This window comes from Poecilia reticulata, linkage group LG2 (genome assembly GCF_000633615.1).
Source record: "Poecilia reticulata strain Guanapo linkage group LG2, Guppy_female_1.0+MT, whole genome shotgun sequence".
Taxonomy (NCBI): domain Eukaryota; kingdom Metazoa; phylum Chordata; class Actinopteri; order Cyprinodontiformes; family Poeciliidae; genus Poecilia; species Poecilia reticulata.
Window position 1 is genome coordinate 39,244,164 of NC_024332.1, and position 20,987 is coordinate 39,265,150.

The following is a 20,987-nucleotide window of genomic DNA, read 5'->3' on the forward strand; positions in this document are numbered from 1 at the left end:
AGTTTCTGCCCATCTCCTTCACATCGGTCCTTTTCTTTCCTTTTGCTCCCTATGCCTCTCAACATCTCATTTTCATTCTTGCTGAACTTGGGGTGAAAAGGACATTTTCGAATCATGTCGGCCTGCCAATAGAGAGAAATGAAATGAGAAAGTCTCTTTCTCTCTTGAGAAGACCTCCCATCCAGGCCTGAGAGTTTCCCAGACCACTTTACCACTGCTACACAATCCAACCCATTGTTAGGTTGTTTTTCCGTGTTTCTCTGGAATCATTGAGACCCTGATTGTTTGTTAGTTATCCGAGGGATCCATAGAATTATTCCTCGCAGTCTTTTTCTTATTTGCATGTTGAAGTATAACAATAGAAAAGGACGTTGATTGGTATGAAGTTCTCTAAACAAATGCTGAACCTCTCCAGGGGAAATTTCTGCTTCAGAGAAAGTTATATCTTATACGAGGAATGGGAATAGCTTTTCTCAGTTGGTTCACACTGTAATGCGTTTCTTTTTTGAGAGCATAAATCAGCTCTTTCCATTTAAACCATAAGCATGCGCAAGACAGAGTAATTGTAAAGCATAAAAAAGAATAAAAGTTACTTATTTTTCAGGCTACATGCAGGAGGAGAAGAAAACATATTTTGGAAAATGTTTAGTTTTTAGACTCAGTTCTACAAGATAGTTATCTACAATCTTGAGGAAAAATTACAAGTGAATTGTAATTTTTGTGATGAAGGTACATAATCACCGTGATGTTAGTTCTTTTTTTTAAAACCTTGAGTTCAGCATGTTAGTCAACAGTATCTTGATTTATGAGTCACTTTTATGTTAACCTGTATAACATCAATATGCAAATGAGAGATAAAAAAATAATAATAATGTAAACCTAATAAAGTTTTTTAAATGTACTCTATATGTGCAGATCATGTTCAGAATTTATCATTTTTGTAACAAGTTGGACATTAGATCATTTCTCATGTCTTTGTTGCTTTTGTATTTAGAATTGTTCATGTTTTCATTTTATTCTAGAAGTCAAGTATTGCTTTAGTAGTTAAAGGGCCATTTAAAATTATGCTTTGTTATTTCCTTTGTCTACAACAGTAAAATAATTCCAGGGTTATTCTTGTTTCGCTCCCTCTCAGGAGCTACTGCTTAAAAAAATAGAGGATAAAATAAAAGTATATTAAATGATATTCAATTAGATATATACAAACTTGTGTAATAATACTTAGAAACTCTTTTTTTCCCTTGTATTTTTTGGTTACTGTCAACCTTGATCAAAGTGTCCTATGAATACATGGCCACAAGTTCTTCAGAGTCATTTCATTCAGGACTAAAAGCAGATTAAACACTTGCATGGCTCTAAACCCAGATGTTTCCCCCGTTCTTTTAGTCTTTTCTTTCCGCTCTGCTCAGTTGCAGAGGTTAAAGTCTATATCACTTGACAATTATATAGCACAGCTCTGGACAGCTTCCCTACCACCATCCTCCATTTTTTTCTGGTATTGACCCCATCGTGTTCTTGATGGTCTGCTCGCTTTCTCGTGTTCACTCAGTATTATTTTTAAAGCATTTTGGTCAGAACTTTGATCTGATCATAGTCTCTAAAATGTTGGGTTACAACCCATAATGTGTTGCAGGACCAGCAGGTGTGCATGACTAGTGGGTCTGATATGCTAGGACTCTGGGGTGAGGGAGGAAACACTTTTTTAAGGGTCCCAGGTGGAAAGTGTTTAACGGCGTTTTAGTGGATTTGGAGCTGGACTGATGTTACGTGATACTTTGCTCATGGGTAATGAAGGTTGACATAGTTGGAAAATTGGCACAGCAAATATCCATTGTGGTGAAGTAAGTCTACAGATAATGGTATTTGGCAGTAAAATCATAAAATATTAAATCACCCTTATTGTAAAGGTCAAAGAATGTGATTTCTTTATCCTGTTGTCAGTATAGAAAGTAGTTTGACTCTTTTACAGAAGTTTAACGTGTGGATATGAGCACACTCTAGTAACACACTCCTGTTTATTTGTGTCTATAGAAATAGGCTGCACCTCAGACCTTTCAACAGTTGCAGCTGCAAAATGCTAACATCTGGCAACAGTTAAATGACCATCTGTTGTTTCTGAGCTGCAGAAGAAATTTCCTCGTTTCAAATCTATATTGTATAGTTAGATAATTAAATGTGTTTGAGCATGCAGATAACATTTTATGCATTACGATCCATAACTTCAGGACGTACCTATATTAGAGGCAAAAAAAAAAAAAGTCTTCCAACACCTCCAAATTTTTCTAGTTAATAAAATGCATGAAGTACTTTTACAACTCTGCATTGGTGGGCTTTCAAACACAAAATAAAGCAATTGGAGTAGAAATGAAGCTTGTTAAGTTTCTCTTATAAATTCATTTTTAAAACTAATTACCCTTTTGTTACTTTGTGAAAAGTAATATGCTGCAATGGCTAAATATATGACTAATACATTTCAGTAAATTATACTACGTGCCCCGATGAGGTTTGTTTGTTGGTTTAAAATTAGTTTTTGACAATGATCAGTAAGCAGGTATTAAACATCTTTTTTGGCCCACATTTCTGTATTTAAAATTATTTTTATTTGGTCTTATCTTATATTCTTGTCTCAGATGTTGAGTCTTCATTAGCAGTAAGCAGAAAATTATCGTAATTAGTAGAAATAAAGATTTGTGTAAATTATTGTGTTTCATTCAATATATTGGTTTACTGAAATAAAATCTATAATTTATCAAACTTCACTATATTTATAAAAAATACCTCTGTGATTATAGAGGTATTTTTGTGTGTATACAGTAGCATAATCAGTATTAAAAGCATGTTTCCTCTCAGTACATATTTGCATTGACATAAAATGATGTCAGCTTCTCAAGTAATCCAGACATACAGATATTAGTCCTCAGATGAAGTTATGGGTGGAATATTGGAACAACACTGAGAAAAGATATTGAGCACACTTACAGAAATGTATTAAATACTTTATACAAAAGTCTTTCTTGGTGGTGACAACTTAAAGACATCTCATGTATGGGAAACTACAGGAGATGAAGTCATTTCATCTCCTTTTCACAAGGTGCATACATTGTTCATGTGTGCACCTGAACAATGCATACATTTCTCAGGTGTGATTTTTCACACAGGTCTTTAAATCTTAATGATTATGGAGGTTCCTGTCTTCTAATCTCAAGTTCTTTCTAATGGTTTAGTCATTCTAGCCGTTTAACTTTTGTTCTTAAACCACCTAAGAGTTTTCTTGGCTGTGGGTTTGGAACTGTTGTCTTCCTTGGAAATTGACACTCATTTCATTTTCACATTCTTTTCGAGAATGTGAAAATGACAGTACATTTTCTTTTCATGTTTCCTTTTATGGAGTCTGCCAGTGCCATATATTGTAGTACATTGCACAACACGATGTTCCCATCTGCAAACTTCATTTTTGGTGTGGTGATTTTGGGGTAACGTGCAGAACCTTTCTACTATCAAACATGTTGTATGCCATGAGATCCACAGAGTTCAAGATTGACCTTATCTCTCCAGTCTATACTCGGTGTTTTTGCTGGTTTATCCAATTTCCTGCAGAAGACTTGTTGAGATGAGTTTTCTTCAGCAGTGGAGACTTGTGCAGTGATTGTGCATAGAGGCCATTGTTTGAGTAATCATTGACTCTTGACTCCTGTCATGAATTGTCTTTTTACATCAGCAGTTGATTTATACACTTCAAGTTTTTCACTCAGTGGATTTTTCAGACATTTTAAATTGCAATGATAAGTAATGTGTTTTTAAACAGTAACTTTTTTTCGCCCACTTTTACCAACTGTATCACTCTTTAGCCAGGAGAGAACTGTTTTATCATTTCTACCAGCTGATAACCATTCACTAGAAATGCTTTTTGAATACTCATCTTACTTCTTTCTTGACTTGGTGTCTTTTTTAGCACTTTCTTTTCTTCATTTGTACAATACCTAATTTCAGTGTTATACATTATTTCCCTATAACTTCATTTCATGACTAATGTGCTTTGATTTCTTTATATGTGTGGATTGCTAGGATTGTTGCCAACATCTGGTGCACATTTTATGCCAATGGCCCCACTAGAAGTATTTAAACTGAGATAAATGTTCAATATTTTAACTGAAGTATATTTTTCTGGCACCTAATTCTAACCATGTGAATGCCACAATCCATAACAGTGCTTATCTTTTTATCATCATTTCTTTGGCTTGTAAAATTCTCATTTCAAGTAAGAACTTTTCATGTTCCTGGGTCAGAGTGTTTTACGGGTCAGAATTTAGGCTGCAATTTGTATCCTTTAGTCCCAGACAGACCAAAATGTCCCCAGCCTGAAGCTATTAAGCATAAGGGTCTCAAGATGTGAAATAATGATTGCTGTTTCAATAGGATATGGTGTAATTAGTGTTGTATTTTACTATATCTCAGGAACCCACCAGCTATTCCACTTGTAATTGGTAATGTATGGCATTCGCATAACTGAATGTCAACCCTAATTTGAATCTTTGTTGCTTCTATGGATGGTTATGGTTCATTTTTACATGCAATTCACAGCCTTAGCTGCTCTGTAAGTTCATTTCAGATAAGTTAATTTTGCTGTATGTTTTTTTGGAAACATAAATATTTTTATTGGTACTCATTAAAAATGAATGCATGAATTTATTTGCAAATTTTAACATATAGTAAAAATCTCTACTAAATGGAAACTGTTGCATGTTGGGTTTTTTTTAAATCTTTTTATAGGAGTTGATCATAATAACTTGCCCACAGGAAATGTGCAGGCTGCAGCTTCTCTGCTCAGTTTCCAAATGGCATGGCCGTATTATGATGGGATACAAAACGCCACTCCAAATCCCCATTGTTCTGCCCTCTCTGTGTTTCCGAGGCAACAGTCTCCTACCATCTGGAAGGCCCTCATCCTTCAGTTCCTCTTATTTCCCTCTAATGGGTTCTTCTCCTGTCCTGATTTTACATTTTCTTTAAGGGTTTTTTTCTTCTTCTTCTTTTTTTGTGTTACTTACACCTCATATTTGGTGCTCTAATTTGAACTGCCTCTTTTTTTTTACTCTTTATCATACATTCAAGTTTAACCACTTACTGTAGTGCGCTGCTTCCATTTGCTCTTCGCCCATTTCTTCCCATTCTCTGCACATTTGCATATGCTCAGAACATTTGTTCTCATTTCTCCACAAAGCATAGCTTTAGTTTGAATTATGCATCATCAAACATTCAAAGATGGCATTTCTTGAGTCCTAGTGCATAAACACTTACGTACACAGGGGAATGTAATCAAGTTGGTTTCCTTTACCAGTAATTCCTGCATGATATACTGCTGAATTAATCCTACCTGACAGAGCTTTATTGACAAAGACAGATAGGAGCCTCTGAACGGAGTTTAGTTTCATTGAAATGTGAACAAGTAAGTACCCAGGCGTCTGCACACATGTGGACTCCTCCAAAGTAGTTCCCATTATTCTCAGCAGATGCTGACCTTCAGCATGCTCGCTCTCTGGAGGGCAACACTTTGTGTTTTCCTTTTTCTTTTCTTCTGAATCACTAACCCCCTCTTCTTTGTTACTTTTTGTATTCCCCTTTTTCATTTTCATCCACTTTGTTATCTGTGTCCTTTCATTTCTATCAGTTTCAGTAGGTGTTCATATGAGGCTGAATTTCTCTTCGCTTGCAGCCACCATCCTCTTCTCTTCAGTTTTTGGACCTAAACTCCTCCATTCTTTTTGCTCTGTCTTATTCTTTGAATTTTTTTTGTTTTTGTTTTTACTCAAAGCGGTTTCTGTACTGCTTATCAGCTATTGCTATATTTTTTATATCATAATATTGTTTGTGTGATATTCACTTAGATCTTTCATGTTTTCTTGGTCAATAAGTCAAAGTAGTTGCAGTTAAAATATAATGTTGTTCCTTTGTGGAATAGGATATACTGGACTTTGCTTTATATTACTTTAAATGGTAACTATAATATGATTTTTACAACTTTTGTTTTTCAGTTGTGTTTAGTCCCATGGCCGAAATTGGGAAATATTCAAAAAAAAACTAGCATGATCCAGCAAAAGTTGCCAAAGTTTGATCATGTTTCAGACAAAACACCTCCTTTCAGGAGAAAAAGCAATGATTTTTTATTTTTTTTTTGTTTTGTGATGAGGAAGAGGAAATTATGAGCAATTTTTAAAATCATTCGCCTGGAACAGGCTAGCAAGCTACCCAGAGATTTAAACCTGCTCCTTGGTGAGCTCAGTCTGCCTGTACTGTATCAGTGACAAATGGCCGCTTGTGAAAAATATTGTAATTCAAAAAAATTTAATTATGTCATCATTAATGTAGATATTGTGATTTTTGCTTGGATCCAGATTCTGAATCTCACCAGAAAAGCCTGCTTTAATTGGACATCAGCAGCAATGAATGGAAGCAGCTGAAAGTCTCACGTTTCTGCACATAATCTATTTTACCCTTGAGGGCTTTTTGTATGGGTTTTATATGTTTATTAGGTCTAACATATTTGAATGAAAATGTTTCTTAGCAGACTCCTGCTGAACTTAATGATATGCAGAAAAGAGGTTTCACCCATTTAAACTGCAAGTGTTAAAGCAGGAGCATATCTGACATATATGCATCAAACTGACTGCACCACAGTTGTCAAAGCATTGAATCAACATTTTCTGACCTAAGTTATCCTTCAAATTTAAAATCAACTCATAAAACCAATTGCTGATCACATGTTTTTAGGGCTAAGTAGTTGGGGCCAAGATATTTAAATACATTTATTCTCTCTTCTGTTTCATTATCTTTTCCTGCCCCCACTCAGAATCATTCCTTTCTTTGACCTGTTAGTGATTGTCCAAGTTGTGTCAAATTTCCTAATAACCTATGACTGCTTGACTGAGACCTCGTAGTCTCTAGCAAATGATGTTGAAAATTTGAATGTTTTATCTTTGTTTTCTAATCCAGGTTGATAAGACCCAAGCTTAGCCTTTAACCTCTTCTTCTAAATGTGAGGTGGGAACCAATGGAGTGTCATGTGACTTCCATGAGGTCAAAAGTTAAGAGAGATTTTAAAACCAGGGGACAAGGAAACACACTCACACGTTCACCAATGGAAACCACACTAGCAGCTGAACCAACAGAATGCCATCTATGATAAACAAATGCACCCAGACACAGTGTGTAACCGCTTACCGATAAGTAGAAAAACAGCTTAGAGCCTCTTTGGGTTTCTGGGGTGTCACTCCATGTCATTAAGGAAAACCCTGATGTTCTCACTCTGCAGTTAGAGATCCACATGCTCTGCATGTGGATCTCTAATTTGTACACATTGGCTTGAAAGAGCTTGAAAAAGAAGCAAGACTTCTGACTTTGGATTTAATCTCAGAATTTTGACTTAAAATTTAAAAAAATAACTTTAATTGGTCAAGTAAATCTGACATGCTCCTCCAGAATGCTTGTTTGTTCCTACCACGTGCCCTTCTGCATTAAAGTCTGAATTCTCATGGAAACAAGTTATAATTCTGAGATTAAAGAACATTTTTTCTAAGCCCTAATCATCCTTTCACTCTAATATTTTTTACCTTGCAGCGACTACTTGCAGTATATGTTATTGGGATTTTAAGTGGTAAAACAACACAAAATTACATAATTAGAATCACAAATGAATATCTAAAGAGTGTGGCGTGAATTTTGGCGCAGGAACCTTTACTCCAATATCACTAATTAAAACTATTAAAACTATGTCAAAGGTCACCTAATTAGTAAAACAATTTTGGAATAGTTTGAGATTCTTTATCATTTTATTTTCATGTAAAATTTCTTACTCCTTCTCCAACATGTACAGACAAGGACTTTGACTTTTGGCAAGAATATCAGCACATTTAATCCATCCATCACATGTAGAAACTCCATGTGTGCGTGCCAATCTGCAGTGGCGTCGTTCGCTAGGTTTCCCAGATGTCAAGTGTTTCGTTGCTTTTTCATTTTGGTGAGAAGTAGAAAAGCAGGTGCTCTGCTACTTTTTATTGTTCAAAAAACTTTTCAGACTTTCTATGCAACAGGTTTTTTTTCTAAATTTTAATATGTTTTAAACCCAACCTAACAATTACAAGGTGCACATTTTTATGTTGAAAACATAAAATTTCTACAACGTTCACTCCAAGAACATTGTATAAAGCTTCTGTGCTCTGAAAGTTTGCTTCTATTCCAACTGAAGCACATAAGTAGGATGAAATTGATCCGTCCTCTGGGAGGACAGGCCAAGGGAACTTACAACATTTCAGAAAAGAAAAGAAAATCAGAGATGAGTTTGAAGACCACATATTGAGTAATAGTCACTTTTGTTTTTTTTTTTTTTTTTTTCATCTTTTCATCTCTCTGATTAAAGTTTTATAATTAAGTATCACATTAGGACAATGAAACATAGTTAAAGTTAGTGTAGCTTCAATAACTTTAGATTGCTGCACCTTCATTATCACTATACATAACGAATTGTCATGACATAATTGTTGTGATTAATCTGTTTTATTACCATATCCCTGAAATTGTTGTGACTCTTTCTGGCAGAAAATCGGAAAACATAATATAATGCGGGTTTTATTTTGTGTTCTGTACAGACTAATAAAGAAATAACCTAATTACACCCACAGCAGTTATTTACTTTTCTTTCTCTCGTCTCCACTCTCTGAATAAATCATTGCTTCATCTTTTTGTTCTCTCATTATACAGCCTCCTCTCTATTATCTGTAAAATGTTTACTTTATGTTAAATTGATGGTTTGTGTTCTTACTTTTGTTGATGCGCTCTTGGAGTAATTTTGCTTGACCCGGCCACTCCTGGTAGGGTTGCATGTTTTCTCCATTTGTGGATAATGGCTCTCATTGTTGCTGACTGGAATCCCAAATACTTACAAATGGCTTTGTGACTTTTTAAATGCTACTTTTTCTTTTTGTTGTTGATTTTTTTTTTTTTTTAGATCTGGAAATACTGCAACTTTATCTTGTTCTACTTATGTGATTTATTGATTCTACAATTCTGACAGTAATAAGGGCTGGGTGTAGTTGGTAAATTTGAACCAAAAGAATCTGTTAAATAACAGCTATTTTTCTATTAAACCACTATTTTTTCTGATTTTGAAAAGAGTTTGATCTGAAAAATTTAATTGTGACCAAAAAAAAAAGCATTACAAAGTAAATACTTGTTTAATAGTCCTGCAATGGTGTTACATTGTGTGAATGAGCTTGTGTGTTTTTCAGTTGTGTAGCAGCTGTGTGCAGCGCTCCAGCAGTGTGTTTGTGAGGGAGAGGGGCAGGTGCGCTGAACATAGCGAGTCGTTGTTTCCTCTGAAATCCATCAGAAATCTTCCTAATACCATGGAATTAGAGCAGCTCACATTACTCTCAATTACTGTCAGACCTAAAGAGAAATTCCCCCCAATTATCCTCTCGAATATCTGACCTGATTTATGAGAGCACTATCTGTGTAATAACGGCAGTGAGGAAGTCATCCTTAAACAGGTATTACATAGTTAAATTTCACTTCAAACTGAGTCGTCAACGTCTTTTTTGTTCTGTTTGGACTGTTTTCAATTTGTCGATTTTTTTTTTTTTTTTTTTTCTTTTTTCATTTTTGGTTTGATGACTCTCTCAATTACTTTAAACTACTTGTTGCATATGCCAGAAAGCTGTTCTCACTCATTACATCTGTTTCCCTCGTTCGGTCTTCCTCTCTACGTCTTTCACAAACGCATACACATATGCACGCATGAACACCAACAGGCTAACAGCCTCCTCATTGGGTCTAAACTCCCCTCCAGCTGTGCTCCAATTTGCCTCCTCCAGACTGTAGGGGGTTTGAGAGGGAGACGATTAGCAACTCGTCCTGAACGGAAACTCTGTGAGAATGCGTGTTTGTTTTTGTGAAAAGGTTTTTCTAAGTCTCTGCGTCTGCGTAAGTGTTTTTTTTTTTCCTTCTTCGATGCTCGTCTTTATCTGTGTATGTGTGCGCGTGCATGCGAGTACTGGGTTCCATCCACATTACTCCGTAATCCCCAGCTGCTGTGCAGTGCTGACTGGGTTCCTGGAGGAGGAATTCCAAACTTGCCACCGGATTTACAGTGGATTCTCTGAAGATTACCACTGGATTTCTGTAACATTTCATACCACGCCGGGGTTTCAGTGGTTGTTTTCATTTTCATGCTGACAAATGTTTTATGAAATTAATCATTTATTCTTCCAGTCTGGAAAAAAAAAACATACTGGCTGCATAAGAAGGAGAGGAGATACTTAGAGACTGAGTCAAATTAAACGGTTTTAATCAATCAGTGTTTTTATCTCTGTTTTTATCTCTGTCTGTGAATATGTCAACTATAAATCCATTTCATATTAAGTTATTGGCAAAAAATGTGCATGTGACATTTGTTACAAGCTAAGAAATCCAGAAATTAACCCAAAATAATCAAATAACCATGAATATAAAAGTAGAAGGGCAAGTGAATATGATTATAGAAAGTTATTTGGTTCTTAATAAAATGAAATTATTTGGAACTGATAACTAATGTTTCCTGTGTGAAAAAAGTAATATTATTTTTGATAATTTATTAATCTGTCATTTAACTATGTGAATATGGCCAAGGCTATATTCTGAAAACCACCACAATAAACATCATGATGCTACCACTCCATTGCTCTCCTTCATATTGTGTTTTTGAACGTCTTGTTCAGTTTTTCCTTAAAACATGGTGTGTGCAAAGGCTTTCAACGAATCAAACCTTGGTCTCTTCTCAATAGATTGTATTCTTCAAGTATTTATTGGTTTGTCCAAATTTTCAACAAAATACTTGAACATGCTTTTTTTTCTTCTCTAGTAGAGTCTTATGTTGTGACCTACCAGTTAGTAGTGAAACAAAACATTTAATGACAAAACTATTTAAATGTTAACTCTGCTTGAGCGTTTACAAATCATCCTACACAATAAAAGACAGGAAACGCAGCTATTTAAAGAAGAAAAACATAATTATTTTAAGGTATGCTGTCTAATTAACTTATACCTTACATATCTTACAAGGCAGATTCAATCAAATCAAGATACTCTGTAACAAACTGGACTGAATAAAGTAGCAGTTGTCCCAATTTTCTTAACCGTGTTTCACACTGGGGAAAAAACTTACTGGTAGTTTCCTAAAAAGCTGTCAACTTACAAAAACATCAAACTAATTCTTATTCGCATCCAGAAATATTTACATCTCATACAATTGGGATCATAGAATGATGAAATTTATACCATATCTATTTGAATTGATTTTTCTCCTTACTTCCCCTAATCTACTCCCTCTTTATGACTCTCTTCCCTGCCCTCTTCACCATCTCATCACATCTGCACTGCTCTTATCTCTGCTTAAATGACATTATCATGTCTAGAAGAAAAAAATGCAAAGTGACAGTCTGCCTTTCCAACATAAGCACAGGTATATATGTCTCTGATAGACTTACCATCTTAAAACATCTAAAAGAAGGACGACAGAGAATTAAACGGACACATTTGCAGACGGGGAAACTGACAGTCACAAGTTGGGGGGCTTTCCAGCTAAAGAGCAGACAAAATGGCTGCAGATTGTGAGAGGAGTGAAATTTGAGACGTCCAGCTGATACGCTGACCCTGAGTGAGTCCCAATACGTAGAGCAGAATAAGCCAGAAACCAGATGACAGGTGACGGATAGGCGGACAGATGAGTTGACTTAGCAGCAGAAATGTAAGGTGTGTGTGTGCGTGTGCGTGTGCGTGCGCTTGCACGTTTGTGTGTGCGTGTGCGCGCGTGTGCGTGTGTGTGTGCTCATGGACACATAAGTATGCTAACAGTGGATGTGGAGCCAGGAGGGGCAGAAGAAGACATCCGAAACACGAAGGGCATGCAGTTAGACACTTTCTCCAGCTGACCACCCAGATTGGCTCACGCAGGCATCAGCATGGAGACCACCAGCAACTATTTATGTATAAATCTGTTTTGTTTAGTCTCCTCCATGATCAGATTAACAATATATCTCCAGGCAACAGACAGTAGATCATTTCTGTGTTTGGTCAGAAGTTCCTACTTAGTCGAGGTTCATAAAAAATACATTCTATAAAGAATTGCTATTCCTAGTCCTGTGAATTCTGAATCAATTCAAAATGCTCAAAAGTTGTTTTTAAAAATGTGTTGAAGTTGTACATCTTACAAGACAATGTACTGATCCATAGCTCAAATTTTAATTCCGGAAATGTGTGATTGTAATCTAACTCGGAGTTACAAATTTGCCTAAACAAATTTAGTTCTTCTCTAATTTATACAGACATGCAAGCACACACGCAAGGCGGTGGCCGAATTTAAAGTGAGAGGTAAACGAGACAGATGAGCAGATCCAGAAAGAATGAGGCAAATGGCGTTAAGTGAGAGAGACAGAAAGATAGGGGATAAAACCTAATACCTCATAATGTTTGCTATGTGCTGAGCACATGTTTGTGTACTTGCTTTCCACAGGGCACAAGACATTAATATCTATTAACAAGTCCAGACTGGTTTACCACAGCTACGTGTGTGAATGTGTGTCTTTGCGTGCGTTAACTGAGCCCTATCCCACTTAAAACTGTCACATGTCACTTATATTCTGTTGCTATGTGATCTTTGGCTGCAACAGGCTCTTGGCTCGTCAGCGTGCCTGCCGCTTGCCTCCCCAGTCCGCAGCAGCCCACTTCCAGCAGCTTTTCATGAATATTTCAGCCTTACAGTCAGCAGATTGGCAACAGGAGAACTATTACCATTTGCTGGTTGTTTCTTGATAAAAATTCGTGGAAAGGTACATCATGAAAGAAACGAAAACAGCAAATGCGGCGTTCGTGGTGCCAGCAGTAGGTTGATTATTTGTGTTATTGCCGGTGATTTTTCAGGCTGAGCAGGGGGTTCAAGTTGGTGGAGTCATGTAGGTCAATCCTGTTTATTTCTCTGATTGCCTTTCATAACCTTGTCATTTTTGCAGATTTCACTCAGGTAGGAGTATTTGAAAATCTAAGTTAATTAACACAGCTCGCTTACTTTGAACCACGTTTATATAACTTTCTTCTTCTGAAAAACTGTTTGAACTTTGTATAACTAAGTTATGCACTGAGTACGAGCCTATGGATTAGGAAAAACAAAAGAATTAAACTAGAAAATACTATAGGTAGGTAGGTAAATGGGATGGATGGATGGATGGATGGATGGATGGATGGATGGATGGATGGATGGATGGATGGATGGATGGATGGATGGATGGATGGATGNGATGGATGGATGGATGGATGGATGGATGGATGGATGGATGGATGGATGGATGGATGGATGGATGGATGGATGGATGGATGGATGGATGGATGGATATTGGTACTTCAAGAGTCACCACATAAAGATGTATATAGGGTAATTGCCATATTTGTTTCAACCTAACCAAGGCTGTGCTAAAAAGAAAAAAGACTGAACTGAGGTTTTAATCTAACATAAACAAAAAAACCTGGAGAACAAGTGGATAAAACGGTACACAAGATCACAGTTGAACAGCACAGTTCAATGTATCTGGAAAAGTTTTGGCAAAACGTAGAGGTATTTGGGAATATCAGGTGAGACCTACAAATATTAAGCTGTGGGTAAAGCAGGGAGATAGCAAGACCTGAAAGGAAATTGCTGAATAAAAAGACTGGGAAACACACAAACACGAGAGTGGCTAGAATTACAAGACCATATGTGACAAATTTATCAGGAACAGATGACCAAAATAAACAGGAATGAAGATCCGAAAAGAGAAATAAAAACTAATACTAAAACTTGAAACAGTATAAAGACTAAAATCTCTAAGCAAAGTCCCCAATTAATCACAAAACCATCAACTCTCTTTTTATAGACGAGGGCCGATGGATCCTGCTGACTACCCAATGCAGTCGTGGTCGGGTCATTACCCTGGACCTCCACAAGCCCAGTCGGGGTACCCCCAGTCACCAACTTACTCTAACATCAACTCCCAGTCTGGTCCGTCATTCTCCAACTTCCTGCCTGGCCAGCCTTATCAACAGCCAAGAGACCCTCGAGGGATTGAACCTGGATACTACCCTCACCCCAGGTTAGTCAGTTTACATATGTTGCATATGTTACAATTTTCTGTACAATAAAGCTTTTAAATTATTACTTTTGTACTAGTTGTAGTAATTTATAAAGCACCTTACATTCTCAACATTACCACTGGAAAAGATGAGGAAAAGGGTTGAAAACAAATGTCTTTAATTGTAATGGCATCACTTCACATACATCATTTTGAAAAATGGTACCTTTAATTTGAATTTAAAATCAATTTTTATTTAATTTTTAGAATTGCCACATTTCCATTAAAATCAAGTTGCAGGCAGTACAAGTCTTTCAGTCAAAAAATGTATAAGGTTAGATCTTACAGACATAGAGTGTCAAGTTGCTTTGTTGGTCACAGTTTCAGCTCTTTCAGCCTTTTAATTTTTGTTCTCGCTGTAAAAATGACCAAATTTGGACCAGTTGTCTTGTAACCATTTCCTGAATTGGTATGATCAACACAGATCTTCTTTATTTTAAGAACATGTTGTCTTGTCATTTTCAGAGGTGGAATACAATGAACCCACACCTGTTCGCAAATTTGCCTATTTGTGGATTTGTTTTGTAGAATGCAGCTCCAAATAGTTATAACTTTTTGGAATTTTTTTCACAAAGTTTTGGCTTTGTAAAAAAATCAAAAGAAAATGCAACTTGGAAAGCTGCAATACCCAGGGACAATGCTAATTGACTTGCCACAGGCTTTAGTGGGCAAAGCAGCCAATCCAGTAGGGTCTTTTTTATAGTCTTTTATCCTGATTGGCTGAACCTCCAACAGTGGAGCTTAGAAAGACTTTAGAAATCAGTAGTGTCAAGATTGTTTCGTAGTGTGTATTGATGTATATAAAGGTGCATTTAGTGCTTGAACATATAAACTAGGCAGTTATTGGAGTTTCAGAGGAGGTCTCCATTAATACTAGGGGTATTAATGGAGACCTCCATAAAATGGTAGAGTTTTATAATGGTAGAATTATAAAACTCTACCATTATAATTCATGATTTTTTGTTTTCTTGTTAAACCCAAGAGAAAAAAAAAATGGATAGCTAGAAGTTCTTCAACACTGATCAACTTAACATATAAAACTTACATTGAAAAATGGCAGGTTTACATTCATTTTAAACGTGTCGTTAGCAGTTTCAACAACACTGGAACTTGTAATTTTTTTATAGGTTTTTTTCCTGACTGAGTAAAAGCAGAGTGAGGGGCATTGTACATTTCTTTATTTTGACAGTTGGATCTTTCTTTGTCTAATTTCCATGGTTTCCTGCTGTCAGTTCCCAGCAGAGAGGACCTTTGCGGCAGGACGTGCCGCCATCTCCCACTCCTCCACTGCGGGCACCGCGGTACGACACCATGGCACGTGGAACTGTGAGTGGGGGCTATAGGTAGGAGATCATACCCGGACGATGACAGTTCCAGGTAATTTTTACAGTTATTTTTTGCTTTTATAAATCACTTATGTACTAATTAATTTAACACTGACTCTGATCTTCTTTAATTTGAGAGTTTTTAATTGGTTTCAGGCACCAAATGGAACCCAGCACTGACCAGTATGGTTATACTGGGGATGTAGGAGGAGAGCAACGCCAAACCAACTCCAAACAGAGGATTGCTTTCACCACAAGGTCCACAGACTGAAACGTGCGAAACCTACCAAACATTTTTTGCACCTTTTCTACTATTATTACCTTGATGAAAACCATCAAATGTCTGTGGTGTGGCTTGGTATTTTAAATTGCTTCAAAAAGATTCTGTGTTAAATGATTATTTTATACTTCACACATATTAAGATGTGAAGGTCTAAGTCAGTCAAAGATATCAAAGTAACAGGATCAGTTTAAATCCTGCATCTGAAGTCTCTACTGGTCCTGATGGTTCCTCTGCTTCTCCAAAGTAACTCAAATGACAGATTAATGAAAACAGAAACAGTACAACGGATGTTTTCTACAGAATACGATGATTAACACAGAATAGACTCTTGAGTGTTATTAGATTTGTGCATAAAACCACTTCTGTTCTTTTGAATGTGACTGGAAGTATTTGATTCACTGTGAGGAGGATGTACATTATGGAAAATGGAAGAAAATGGTTCAAAAATGTGTTGATATGTCAATGAAAATCACTTTAGAGCTTTATTCCATTGCTACTTAGTTTTGAAAATCTAAATCAATTCACGCATTACATACAGCCATGGCAAAAACTGATGTTTTCTACAGAATACGATGTAAGTGCCTCCCTCCATGCAATAATTTGTAGGAACAACTCGGTAGTTATTTTCTGTGTGACCACTTCAGTCTCTTTTCTTGTGGCAGAGGCGTCTGGTTTTCTGTTTAAGATTATTTTAATGCATTTATTAATGCACAGCTCCTTAAAGTCCCATCTATCTATTGTCCAATAAGCGTATCCCTATGGGATCACCAGGGGGGCTGGCGCCTATTGCCAGCAGTCAACGTGTGAGAGGTAGGGTACACCCTGGACACGTCACCAGTCCATCACAGCGCTCTATAAGGATCCCTTCACAGCATTTAGATTAGGTCTGGACTTTGACTGGGTCATAGTGACATTTTGAATTCCTTACTTTTTGAGCCATTCTTTTGTAGTTATTCTCCAGTGCTTGGGACACAATTTTGCAATGTGACTCATTAATATTGCCAATTTGGACTCAAATTTTACTGTATGCAAAGACCAACACATGAGAAGTTGTGTAGTCCAACCAGATGCAACTTTGCAAACCTAAGTCAAGCTGCCATTTACTTTCATGGAACAGAAACTTTCCCTTTGTAAACCATTACAGACATCCATACTATTTCAATATTTTGTAATGTTACATTAAATATGCCAATCTTTGGATTTTTGCTCATCTTTTGCAGCATTGTAGGGCCTTACATGGGTTTCCACTATGGGGAAGACTGGCAGCTGCCTTAAATATTTTTATACTTGTAAATAATATTTCTAAATGTAGAATGATGAACTTTTTAAAAATTTAGCCTTGCAGCCCTTTCTAGATTGATGCAGTTGATTCAGTAAATGTATTTCCATCTTGACATTGCCTAAGTGTCAAAGCCTTAATTTTTCTGATGATCAAGTAATCAAGTGTATTTGATCATCAGCAACTCGGTGATAATTTTTCTAAATCCTCTTAAAGTGGCTACACATGGCTATAGACAGTCAAAGAAAGATTTATGACAAGCCGAAAGTACCTTCAGAAAAAAAATTTTTGTGTGTGGGCGCTGCCAGTGATTTTTTATTTTATTTTATTTTTTATTTTTGCCAGTGAGCCATTTCCTTAACTCGACTTTTAATTTCTTAATTCCTTTTGATTTTCTTTATGACTCCTGAAGTTACATCACAGTAAAGCGCTGTATGAAATCTGTCCCTGTGTAATGATATGCTTTTAATAACATTACACTTTTTCATTTTTAATAATGATATTTCTGTCAGTCAACTTGAGTTTAATTACTTTTCCAGCACAGAATTAGATAAGATCCAAATGGGAAACTTTATGACTCCAGCTCAGTGTTAAACTTAGTAATATTTCACATCAGATAAAAATATTAATAATCAGCTAAATCTCAAATTTGACATTTGCATCAACCTCTGATGACATTAGCTGATCTGGACCTTCACTAACTTTATTTAAACTAACTCCTACTTGAATGTATGATGAACTCTGATGTTTTTACTATCAGTATCTCATGTCTTGCGTGTACAGTCTGGTGGTAAAACTGCAGGACAAACTGCTTTTAGTTTCATTTCACACCTGCTTCCAAACATCTGCGTTCTGCAACTGCTTTAGGATCAAACCAACCCAGTTGTTTTTTTACAGAGCTGACACAGAGCTCCGCCTCTTAGTTGCACTGAACTGTTGATTTACTGAGAGTTAGTCAAGAGAAACATGTTTGTTTCACACTACTCGACTCAGCAGTATTAACTTCAATTGATACTAAATGTTTTTATATATGTAGGATTATGTTAAAGACTGAGGATTAAATCTCAATATAGTGAATGTTCTGAGGAGGTTACCATGAATCTTGAAAAATAATGAATTTTCTCATACAAATATAGATTTAATTACATTTTTTGGATACATGTTTGTCAGATAAGGTTTAGAATAAGAAAGGAAGGAAGAAAGAAAGTGAACGAAGGAAAGGAAGAGGTAAAGAGATCTTTGGACACTAATGAGCAAAAGCTCAGAAGTGAGAAATAGAAGTGATGGAAGAAAGACGGAAGGAAGTCAAAGGTCATCTCACACTCTCGTCATTTTGTACTTTTGCTGGGGTTTTTTCTCTTTCCGTTTCTGTTCCCAAATAATCCCCTCCGTGTTATTATGGCTTAGTAAGCTCTATTTCATTGGAGTTCACAGAAACCATAATCAGTAAACGTAGAGTGTGATCAAAAACTATAAAGTAAATCATATTCAGTTAAATCATATGTGCGACTTGTTTATTTTTATGGTTATTTATCCTCACGATTCATCAAAAATACTTAAGTAGTACCTTGAATAAACAAACTGACATGCCGTGGTAAAATACACGACTACAAAATGTTTTGTTTACTGGTTAGGAATACAACATGTTGGTACGAAATGGGTTTGTGAGTTGCTGAAGAGGCGTTTTGACCCGGAGTCTCTACAGAGAAAGGAAGTTGTGGGATAATGAATGAAAACAAACATTTTTCTGAAGAAGATGTGTTGCAGAAGTGAGGCTCGGCAGTTCGAATGTAGAAATTATGTGAAAAGAAATCGCTTGTTTTTTTGTTGTTGTTGTTTTTTTTTAATTTTGAAAAAACTCTTTTAAAAAACCCTAAAAGTAAAATTGTTAGTATTTTGCTGAAAGAGCAGCAGTGAAATGTTTTGTTTTAGCTTTTAGGGCAAAGTTACAGGAAGACAACACAATACTGAACATTTTTTGTGTGACTATTGTTTTTTCCTTCAGTTTTAACATTTAAGCAACACCTACTGTTGCTTCGAACTCAAAACAATGCTCCTTATGTAGATTAAACTGTTATCGTCTTACCTGATAGGCCGTCGAAGCAAACATGTTCATAATATAGTTTAGAAAAATGTGGGAATTATTTTCCACACCAGGATAAAATTGGACACAAAGTCAACTAATAATGGAAAAAAAATTAACTCTATATATTTTCTAACTTGCCACATCCCAACTTCAGTTWAAATTTTTTTTGCCATATTGTAGTTTCAGTTTTCCAGTTTACTTCATCATTTCTGGAATATACTTATGATAAAACCTCTCAACACACTCTAAGGTGAAGCTTTTGTTTTAAAATGTCCACAAACCTACAAAACTGTCCAAAAAATTGAACATAAGACAGAAAAAATAAAGGTTCCCTGAGTTCTAACTGCCTGATTGACTTTGTGGACTTTATTGAATCCAGATGTGATATTAAAGTGTATTTCTGTTCATTTTATACCAGCACACACTTCACATATATGTAAATCTTCACAAGCATTTTATTTCTGTTATTTCTATGCTATGATATTGAATGTTCATGGATTTAAACAGAGCCACAGGCTGTTTGGGTAAKGTTGCTGTTAAATCAAGATGTGCTGCAAACTCAGTTCATGCTGTGTTGAGTTTAACACCAAACGTCAAAAGGTTGATTGTTGCATTGAGTGTTTCTCGATTTTGGTAATGCGCAAAACCAAACAAGGAGTTTGCAAGAACAGATCAAGCATCCCGTCTGGCTCTTGAAAACACGAGTTGCACAAGTTGAAGGTACTAGCTTCGGTTTTACGTTGTGAAGGGTTCTGGTACTGCTGGTTCTGCCTTCACAGGGACCAGTGCATGAAGGAACCGTTTTAATAACCTCTTTGTCTTAGAAGTATAACAATTTTTTATTACATTGCTTTGTATCTAAAAAATCTCAGATCTCATTKTATGATGTTGCAACAACTTCATTTCTGTTTTATCAGCATTTTTATATTTATGTGCATATCATCTTTTTTGCAATAAAATATGCTTTATTAAAGACTTGTGTCATCATTTGAAAAAAAAAAAMCAAACAACTAATGGTTAACATTTGCTCTTTAAGCTGCAATTCATGCCCAGCACATCTGCTGCAGTTAATTTAATATGAGTCAGGAGAAATTATTTCCCTTATGTCCCCCATACGCTGCAAGGTGACTCATTAACATTGCCAACCCAATTTAGTCCATCGTTTAAGCTGCTGATAAACTGTACCTTTGTGATAAGAGATGGATGTTAGCCCCAAATTAATGGAAGACTAATTATCAATTAGAAACAGAAGATGGAAAAAGCTGATTGCGGCTGAAAGTTTTGTTTTTTTTTTAGCATAAAGTTGTGTTACTATTAGGTCATTCTCTTCAGCTGAACGGACCTGTAGGTGCCGTCCTATTTGTCAGACGCTAAAGGTGCTTTGGCTGCAGTCTCAGGAGTTTGCAGTAATAAGACTCAGAGGCAGAGGAAGCGTTTTATCTGCCAACACTTAATTAGCATATCCCACACTTCCTGGCCAATGGGGATACAGTGAGGAAGTAATTAAATTCTCCTGTGTCCCTGCCAAGGTCTAATGTTGATCTACAAACTGTGTGTGCGCCATTTAGTGTTCKGATTGTGATTTTTGTTTTGTCTGGACTTCAGTGACTGTTACTACAAAAGTCTTGAAAACTAGTCCTGATCATCAGATCTCCCAGCTTTTCTCAAAGTTTTACTCTGAGCTCTGGCTGCTTTTTTTCTGTTTTGTTGTGTTTTTTCTCTGATTTTACATTTTTGGTCGCTGTCTTTTTTTCTACYTGACAGTTAAACCCTGTTTTACAGTGATTGCTCTTGTACACCCAGTGTGACATTGCCCCTGCTTMTA

General features: G+C 36.2%; 1 protein-coding gene across 4 annotated transcripts in view; it reads left to right on the top strand.

Moving 5' to 3' along the window:
* The window catches only part of LOC103460460 (partitioning defective 3 homolog B-like), a 213,444-nt gene extending 193,927 nt beyond the window's left edge, over positions 1-19,517 (top strand). For all 4 annotated transcript variants that reach the window (XM_008402636.2, XM_008402652.2, XM_008402642.2 and 1 more), the window contains 3 exons: positions 13,935-14,150; positions 15,422-15,566; positions 15,671-19,517. In XM_008402636.2, the coding sequence (XP_008400858.1) occupies positions 13,935-14,150; positions 15,422-15,536 (331 nt within the window). In that variant the 3' untranslated portion in view covers positions 15,537-15,566; positions 15,671-19,517. The remainder of the gene's footprint in view (positions 1-13,934; positions 14,151-15,421; positions 15,567-15,670) is intronic.
* Positions 19,518-20,987: the final 1,470 nt, after the last annotated feature.